This window comes from Colossoma macropomum, unplaced genomic scaffold, assembly GCF_904425465.1.
Source record: "Colossoma macropomum unplaced genomic scaffold, Colossoma_macropomum, whole genome shotgun sequence".
In the NCBI taxonomy this organism is placed as follows: Eukaryota; Metazoa; Chordata; class Actinopteri; order Characiformes; family Serrasalmidae; genus Colossoma; species Colossoma macropomum.
Window position 1 is genome coordinate 11,565,847 of NW_023494804.1, and position 10,268 is coordinate 11,576,114.

Sequence of the window (10,268 nt, forward strand, 5' to 3'; positions counted from 1 at the left end):
TACTTGACCATGTTTACATTTATTTGACAGTACACACATTATATATACAGGCAAAGGAAGGATACAGTAAATGCAAGAAAAAAAAATCACGGTTGATGTTTACATTTTTTAATTAAATACATCTACTGCTTTTTTCCTGATGCTGAAAAATTATTAACTTGTGCTAAATTGCCATTTTGACTGCAAATTAAGTAAATGAAGGGTGGTGTGACTTTTGCACAGTAAAATTAAGGTTATAACCCTGTTATAACCTCTTTTCATTCCTCAAAATTAAACAGGCTGGTTTTGTCACCTTTAAGACACATCTCTTCTGACTGACTGATCTGTATTGTGGCTCATTTAAAAAGCAGTCCAGGCTGAAACACTCCTTATAACATTAATGTGAATGAATGAGTGGGGCTAAACTGCTGTGGGCTGAATAGGCAGATGCGTAAATGGAGGTAAATTATATTTATGTTGGGCTATTACCTTTGGGCTCAAGTTACCCAGTTTTAGTGTGAAATCCTGCTTTGTGGAAAACCCCCATGTATTGGTCAAGCTATCTTCTTTCAGAATCCCTGTACGAGTCCCGATACCTTCTTTCCTCCTTTCCTCTGTTTGAGTCTCTCTCATTACTCCTATCCCTGTATCGCCTGGAGTCCCTCCTGTCTTTATGGTGATCTCTAGCTCCCCGATCCCATTCATCTCTCCGCTCGCGGCGTCGGCCGTAGTCTCGGTCCTGGCCTGGGGACACGTCTCTGTCCCTTTGCCTGTCCTCCCGCCCTCCGCCACCATCCCACCTGCGTTCAGCGGGTCTTCCCTGTGGCACTGGCCCAGTCAGGTTGATGGGTCTCCTGAATGGTCTGTCCCTGCCTCCGAACCTCAGCTGTCCAGACTCTTTCTTCCCTCCAAGACCCCCTCCGAGGCGCCGGGGGATCCAGCCCTGCAGAGTGCGCTCTAGCTCAAAGTCCACAAAGAGTTCGTGCTGGTCTACCACCATCTTGTTAGCGTCTCGCCACGCCTTCATCAGAGACCGTTCCTCCTTGTACTCAATAAAGGCATATCCCTTAGAGAAACCTGTGACAATGTCTCGGATAAGTTGCAGTCTGCGGATATCTCCAAATTTAGAGAATACATTCCTGAGGTCCTCTTCAGAAGTCTGCTTGTTCAGTCGTGCAACAAACAGTGTTAGCTGAGGGTCACCTGTTACGCCTTTGTTTGGCCGGTACTGGGCATTCATTGCCCTCCATATCGCCCGGTCATGGGGCTCCACATCAGTGCCGTCAATACTGCCAGCCTTTAGGGGGTCATAGACCTTCGCCAGAGGACTCCAGTCATTCATTTTCTGAAAAAAACAAAAAAATGAACATCAGCAATGTTCAGTCACAGAGTTTGTACAAAAACACAAAGATTACTGAAAGGCAGGTAAAGAACCTACATACAAATATGGTTTTAACCCATTTGTTCTCTAAAGATGCGGCACTGTAAAATATCAGTTGGATATTTCAATACAGTGCTCTATTTATTATTTTGATAAATGAAGATCAGATTACATTTTCAGATTCATTCAAGTCCACATGACTTTGAAAGGGTTCACAAACTTTTTTTTTTTACACAGTTGTAGCTACAACAGCGATCTAAAGAGGCACAGAGGCAGTGGACAGCAAAGTGATATTAACTCTGAAGACAACATGGTAAAAGAAAATAACAATGATATAATGCAACCAAACAGTTCATAGCTAGAACCCAAATGTTTTCTCCAGGGGTGCCCAGTTATGGTCCTGGAGATCTACCACCATGCAGAGTTTATCTACAACCTTAGTCTAACACACATGATGCATGTAATGATGGGCTCCAGAGGCAGCTGAATATTAGAGCTAGATGTTTTGGAGGTGAACTCTCCAGGATGGTAGATTTCCAGGAGCAAAACTGGCCATTATTCTCCGATTACACTAGCTAACAGTGTTGAACTGTATTGTTCTTCCAGTGTTGAACAATAAGGCATAAGGCTCTTTACAAACCTTTTTCTCAAAGACATGGGTTTGATTATTATGTTTGTCTAGAGATTACACACCATTATGTTTGTATGAATCATTTCTCTGCTAAAAACTCCAGCTCAAACCTTTTGCAGGTAGCTGTTTTCAGATGGTCGTTGATGGTGGTTGATAAGCTGGACGTAATCCAAACTAAGCAAAAATATACCTACACTGGTAGACCAGGAGTCTTGAGTCTGATTCTTTATCGGGCCTACCAGCATGACCAGCTTCATAAAGGTTGACCAGCTACACCATTAAACAAAAACACACCCTATGCTGGTCAACCAGCTTAACCAGACTGAACTGGCCAGACTGTTCAATCTCAGATACCATGGCGCTAAGCATAGTTAACTGACCAAAACTCAACGGGGATTTAGAAACCTCTCTCTGCTGCACTTCAGGATTGACGAGTTTTTACAATTGAGGATGCGTAATGAGATTAGTTTCATATCAGTACCTGACATTTGATGGCATATTTATTGTACTACAAAAGAGCAGGATGCTAGGTGACACTGGGCTACTGCATTAAAATGGCATTCTATTTATTTTACTGCATTTCTAATCCTACAGAAATAAATGTTGCATTTCTCTGTAATGCAAATCGAAGTGAATTCAGTTCCAATATCTAGCTAGGTTTTATAAATGTGTATATATATCGGCATCAGCAGATATGTAGGCTACATGAAAAACATCGTATATCGACATCGTCCCAGAATTCCCTATATCAGAACATTTCTAGCTAATAAAACAGGGAAAAACAACATTTTGGCATTCCCGAAGCAGGAAATACAAACGGAAATATTCTAATTTAACTTTACTACTTTGCAGCAACCTGAATTTGTGACAAAGTGACTAAATTTCTCAGGAAACCAAGTCAGAGAATCACTGCTAGCAGTAAGTTTATAAAGGTTGTCTTACCTTTATCAGCGCGACTGCAGAAATACGAACTATAATACTGAACCAGTTCTCGACTCGAAAACGACCACGTCTCTTTAACTGTTAAATAAACATTACGTTGCAGTAAACGTTTTTATCTTAGAAATAAACCAAAAAAATAAACAACAAAACACTTCAGATAGTCAACGTGCACCACCTCAATGGTTCCGTGTAGAAACTTGAGCCGTATCACTGGTCCGGCTGTCAGCGAGACCGTTTTTATTCTTACTTCGATTCCTAAGAGCGAGAGACGACAGAGGCAAACATCTGTAAACAAATTACACAGGAATTACAGACATCTGTAAATCCTAAATATTAACTGTTCTATTAATAAAAATAGAATATATATATATATATATATATATATATATATTTTTTTTTATAGTATTATTATTTATTTTATTTTTTTTATTCATGGCTCCACCTACTTCATTAATCAAACAGCATTTAAGGGTCCATATCATGGGAAACCGAATTGTACACTTTTTCAAATAAGAGTTTTTTCAAAATTTTTTCAAAATTATTAAATATGTAAACAACAGTTTTGAAATGTGGCATTCATTCAGTCTATAACCTCCATATGCCGGAGTCGAGGCTGCACATTCTCAGTACAAGTTACTCATTTTTCAGCGTTAGGAAAAACGCACAAAACATAGAAACATTTTAACAACAACAAATTACACGAAAACCTAAACAGCTAAATATGGCACAGTTTTTTTAGTATTTAGTGTGTCCATCGTTTGCCTTTCTTACAGCTCCCATTCTCCTTAGGCTTGCTTTCAGTTTTTGAGAGAAATCTGCAGGGATATTTTTTCCACACCTCCAAAGTTCAGTCTTAGAAATTGGTTGTATTTAAAACTTCTTGCTATCCAAGTAATCTCAATCACAAAGTTAGTGATGTTGAGGTCTGGACCCTGGGGTGGTCAGTTCATTGTTCTGAGAACACCAGCAGCTTCTTTGTTTGATTTGCAAATTTTCTTTTTTTTTGTCTATTTCCTTTTCTCAGTAACAGCTTCTTGGCAGCTACACATCCTTTTAGACTCTTAGTGTTGAGTTGCCTCCTCACAGTGGAAAGGTGGACAGAAACACCTGTGGATAATTTCAGATCTGAATCGAGACTTGAGCTTGATTTTCTCCTCTGTCTCAAAGATGAAAGCTTTAAGTGCTGTTTATCTGATGGTAGCAGTCTTGGTGGTCTTCCAGGTATTGCAGGTTGTTGTTAGTAGTCCCATTATCTCTGTATTTTTTAATAATTGCTTGAACTGTGAGTTTCCCCTTCCTTATGCAAGCAGATTATTTTATAGATAATCTACTCGGAAATACCTTCTGAAAAATAAGTTACTTGTACTTAATGGCTGTTTATTTAATTTTCAGTGAAAACAAAGGATGATCTCTTTAGTGCGTGGACTTCTTTCTGAATGAGGCACAATACAGGACAGCCAGTCACATCAGAGGTCATTTACATAGTCTTAAAGGCAAAGTAACAAACCAACCTATAATTTTAAGGGACAAAAAGAGATTTGAAAATGATTACGTAAAATCTCAGGAAAAAAAAGAAAGAAAAATGTAAGATATGGGCCTTTTAAAAATCTAATGCATCACTGCACAAAACGCAAAAATGTTCATATGTTCAAAGTCACTTATGTTCTTAAAAAACAAATATATCAAAAAAACAAAAACTTCGCATAATACCATTTTATTCAACAATGCCTCTAACCCAGCATAGAGAATCAACTGAATACTTTTGACTTGGGTCATTTGATACTGGACACTCAAGAGGTACAGGTTTGCTCAAATCCATAAAATAACACGCTAAACATCATAAAACAATTGGATTCCAAATCGGGTCGAGGGACAGGGGTACCTTCCAGTTATCCCAAGCTTTTAAAACATGGCTCTTCTAAGTGTCACTTGCATTCCACAGACATGTTTTCTATTGGGGTGTCATAAATAATTATTGCTAAGCCACTAACTAGTTTACATTTGCTTAAGAAAACTGTTTTTGCTTTGGAAGCACTGATCTACAAGTATATAAAATATACAATAAGAAGTGTGTCAAAACTAGCATGCCATATAGCAGGATAAATATTTTTAAAAGTATCATATAGGATGTAGAATATGTACCGTAACCTAAATGTGTTTAAGTCACTGTTTAACACACCCAAACAAGTACTAACCCCTAAACATTCTCAGTTTGCTAAGGCAATTTAAGACATTTAAAAACTGTATTTAAGAAACAGGGTGTTAGTAGTTCCCTTCTCCAAATCAATGTTTGAGCCACAGATGAGCTGCTATCGAGGCTTTACTTCAGTTACTGTAGTCATACAGCAGCTCGTCTCCCTCCTCTATATCTCTGGAGGCCACGAGGATCAGGTTCCATTGATGTCGTGGAGCTTGGTCTGGTTTTTACTGTGGTTAATGAGCTGTCCCATATGATCAGTTTTTTTGTGGCATCAACACTAATAACTGTAAAGAATTCTGAGTTGGGAAGTTTCTCTGCAGTGAAGTATTTCACATGAAAAAACTGATTACTCTGTTTACATCCCAAGCATGGAATTCTGTAGAAATTCTAACAAATCTGTGGAGTTACCCTTTAAATGGAAAACAACGTCTTTAGCAAATTAGACAAATGCAATTTCCAGCACAAAATAATTTGATTAGTCCTGATTAAATATTATGAATGGTTATTTCAAAACAATCTAAAGCACACAGCAAATGACATACATTCCAGATAACTACATTTCTGTTATCCATCAGTACAGGTAAAACTTAATTTTGAGTAGATGTTTATTTGATTTCCTCCATTAGATAATGCCATGATTGTCTCACATGTCTTCTAAAATGAAATACCCCAAACAAACTATAAGTAATAAGTGTTTTTGATATCACTGCTGTAAGGACCCTGTACAGCAGAGGTTCCAAACTGTGCATAATTCAAACCCAATTCCGAACAAATTGGGACAGTAAGTTAAATGCAAATAAAAACAGAAAGCAGTCTTTTTTTAGTTTTCCTTTGATCTGTATTTGAACAAAAACAGTACAAAGACAAGATGTGTAATCTCTTACCTTACCAACTTAATTATTTTGTTGTAAATATATGCTTGGCCTGAAACACGTTCCAAAAAAGTTGGGACAGGAACAATTTAAGTCTAGGAACATTGTGAAATGTTTATAAAACATCATAAACAGGTGACAAAGTCATGCTTGGATATAAAAGGAGCATCCAAGAAAGGTAGAGTACTTTATGAGCAATGATGGGTTGAGGCTCGACACTTGACAACACCAAGCCACATTCTGCACGTGTTACAACAGCATGGCTGCCTAATCAGAGAGTGGGGGTGCTAGACTAACATGTCTGCAGTCCGGACTGCTTGCACAGCTGAAGACACAGAAAAATGGCAAAAAATTCCACTTTCAAAACTGGATCAGTATGTGTTTTCAGCCCACAAATAATAAATAAAGTGTTGCTAAAAGGAAAGGTGTGTCACGTATTCGGCCAGCCAGCCTCAAAACTACGATTCCCAGAATCCTCCGCCTCATTACCTGACTCCAGGAAGATCATCAGCAGCGTATCACCGCTCTAGTTCTCCTGAATATTGATCATTTTCACCTGTATGTTTTCTCACATGACCTGTTTTAGATAGTATATTAGCCCGGGCTATGGTCAGTTTTCCTAGTGAAACTACTGAGCGTTCTTTCTGGTTTTGATCTCCCCTGTTCTGACCTTGTGTTTTGACTTTGTTTCTCGGATTTTCGGATTTGCCCTTTTGGTTCTGTTGCCTGGTTAGCTGGATATATGGTTTTTGACTTTTGCCTGTGTTTTGGACTTTGATCTGCCTAGCCCTATTGTGTTTTGATCACCTTCTGTGTATTTTGCTGTGCCTGTGTACTGACAATGATATCTCGAAGTAAAGCTTCTTCACTGTTTTACATCCGCGAGCATCTGCTCACTGGTCGCACGTTACAAGGTAATGTAACACACTGGTAAACATGTTCCTGTCCCAGTTTTTTCAGAATGTGTTGCATTCTTCTTGTATATTTACAAAAAAACAGTGAAATAGTCTTTAACCTAATAATAATAAGTTTTGCTGAAATACTCGAAATAATACATGTAGCAGCCAGTAGTAGGGTATTGTGTGTATATAGCTTCCCTTTTCTTGGCATCAGTTTTCAGTAACATCAGCAATGATATTCCACCACATATTGTCCTTTCTGGAAGTGTTGAGTGGCAAAAAACCCTCTTTCCTTTCCTTCAATGTATCATATATGAACATAAGAATATGTTCAAGTGTTCAACTGTATAGTAAGTTTGAAGGCAATCACAACTGCTTCACTTATTAAGTCATTGATGTTTACCGTCATTCCATTCTCTTGCCCTTTTGTGATCAGCTCATTTAAGTGTTTCTTCTCTGCACACTGCTGACACAAAACAAGTATGTATTAGGTACAAACACACAAGCAAATTTATAGTTACATTCTGAAGTAGGGGTGGGCAATATGGGATGTTATCTTTACAAATCAGATCATAGTACACTTTTATAAGATATACAATATAGGTATATATAATGGGCATCATTAGTACTTCTAGAACACTAAACAAATGCATGCATCATAAAATAGGCAGATTTAGGCTAGCTTTAGATCACATGTGTCAAGCTCCAGTCCTCATGGGCCAAAACACTGCAGACTTCAGCACATTGTCTCATTAAACCCAGCTGATTCAGCTCATCAGCTAATTAGCAAGGCCTTCATAGACTGAATTTAGAGCGTCAGCAGCACTTTGGCCCGGAAGGTCCCCAGTTTTGACATGCCTGCATTAGATGGTTTAACTAGTAGTGGGTGGTGTTGCTTATTTTATTTTTTTGCCTTATTACAAATAAAATCATTTTAGATACTAAAGTAAACCTAACAGATAAGTAAAGTATTTTTCTAGGCTAAAAGTGGTTTATTAATGTGGGATATCCCTTCACCTCTTCATAAAAACAACATTTTTCACAACCAAAGTAATTCTGAAACATTTTTATTGTGCAAAAAACAGCTACACCATTTAAGGTGGAACTGGAAATTCACATAAGAAGCCAAATTCAACTGTGTCAAATTCTTCAAGTCATTTTTCTTATATGCGCCTCTAACCATCAGACATTGCTGGAATTTGGAAAATATTACTTATTCACCCTTTACTACTGGCTCATCCATAACTTGTTTCACACATAAGGCCCAAACGTGGTGTCATCTGATGGAGCTCATTCTTTTACATCTGTTGCCTCGTAAAACAAAGTGGACTACTTCAGTTGCAACAGACTAGATATTGAGGGTCTGCTACATTTTCATGTTCATTTGAAACGTGACATTCATGCCACTCAGCTAAAAGGGCTACAATAACATGGTTTGCACAGATTGTATAAGTGCTTATTTGTGCCATACTGATATAAGGGCTATGATGAAACTCATCTGAGGAAGAAAATAGCTTGCTAGTGATTTATGCAGCTAAATCATTAAATTTCTTCTCTCGACGCTCTTGATTTTACATATCCAAAGGATAAAAATAACAATACAGAAAGAGAGAATAAACTGTGGTCCTTGATGAACGTTCAGTGCTTCTAGGACAGAATGTGAGGCAGCACTACTGTGATGGCTTCTTAAACATTATACTTCAAAGGTTAAACATACACAGAGCAGATTTAAAAAAAAAAGAAATATGGATATCAAGATGAATAGAGAAAAATTGAATGGCAATGACTGCTGGGAAAAATTACACAAAGACAATAAAAATGCTACAAATATGCAAATGAAAATGACTGCAGGTTATCTAAGATGATTTTATACAGTGAGAATGATAACATTGGATTTAAGTTGCTTCTTGTATGTGCCAAGTTGCATGGAAATTACATAGACTGCTTATTAACAAGCAGCTGATCGGATGTTAGCGCATCATACCATCATTGTATGTGATGGTTTTGAGATAATGTGTTGGCCTAAAACATCTTTTTAAAGTATTTTCAGTGCTGAGAAGTACATGCAAGGTGTAAAGCAAAACAGCACCCGAACAAAACATTTTTTGTGCTGTGATATTTTTATGAATATCAGCCCTACATACACAAGCACAAAAGATGTGCAAGTTCACTGGTCATACTGCTTAGTGACTAAAATTATTATATTTGCGTTGTACATTAAGATCCCTGCTTCCAATCACCACCGCTGTAAAGAAATGTCCAGAATGGCATTTTATCCATGGGATTCCTCTTTAATGACAAATTTAAATGAAATTTGAGTCTTTTGTATTTTGATTTTAATTCCATTTTGCATTTCCTTGAGCTTCTTTGTGTGGGATAGTAATCTGTGATCTTGCGATTCTGGGAATTCTTGCTCTCTGCACTGAATGGGAAAAGAAAAAACTGTATGAATGACCTTGACTCTGTACCTTGCCAACAATTACAGGAGGTAAAAGTGCTAGTCATTTCTAGTTCAATCACTGGATCATTATGTTACAACAGTGTTATATGACATCACCAGCTTTTACAATACAAAGACAATCTCAAAGCACTATTGACTTTCAGTTGGTGAGAGTAAATAAGAATGCACACAATGCAGTGGCCTTGTCTGTTCTTCTGGTCTTTGTGTTTGGTGTGTGGTGGTCTTCATTTACAGCCATTTTAGAGAGAATGATTTCTGAGAGAATGACCCAGAGAGGCTGAATACTTACCCCTTGCCCAATTGACCCTTCGTTAACACTGCAAGGTTGCCCAGGTCAGCCAGACAAGGTCTGAGAATTTGGGCCTATCCCAGTTAGTCTCCCCGAACGACGGGTAGAAAACCAGGACCGGAAACCGTGCCCCAACCACCCGTTGCCAGGTGCCTGACTTCAAGACCCGGGAAGGTAGATCCCGTGCAATGCGTCACCTCCCAGACAGTCTTGGGCAGAGGTCCAAGCCGGCGGATAGCCTTCCTTCGAATTCCAGGCCGGTGTGGTCCAACGCTGAAATAGTTCCGGAAAAATACCAAGCTTCTACCGCTTTGGATCCCCTATTTGGGGTTGTACACCAGTGGCGGACTGGTCCCTCCACCGTTTAGGTGCAGGGATTCGTCAAGCTTCTACCAGAGGCGCTCACCCCATCTATCAGCATTGTGGTTTTCTGGGGGATTTGGATCTTGGCTGTGGTAAAATCCATCGTGGTGAACTCTTGTATTTTTATGTTCATCAGAGTACCAGCTTTTATTAGCAAAAAACCCAGTGTCCGTAAATGGCATCGTTTTGGAGTTATTAGCGTTTGAAGATTTGGTTTTGTGACCATTTGCATATTGGGAAGACTCCCAGCA

General features: G+C 38.5%; 1 protein-coding gene across 1 annotated transcript; it reads right to left on the minus strand.

The window, feature by feature from the left end:
- Window positions 1–85: 85 nt before the first annotated feature.
- snrnp35 (small nuclear ribonucleoprotein 35 (U11/U12)) lies at window positions 86–3,130 on the minus strand. Its single transcript, XM_036594653.1, has 2 exons — window positions 2,934–3,130; window positions 86–1,324 (listed from the first exon to the last, which is right to left on the minus strand). Exon 2 carries the CDS (start codon window positions 1,319–1,321, stop codon window positions 539–541), a length of 783 nt encoding a protein of 260 aa, XP_036450546.1. The 5' UTR covers window positions 1,322–1,324; window positions 2,934–3,130; the 3' UTR covers window positions 86–538.
- Window positions 3,131–10,268: the final 7,138 nt, after the last annotated feature.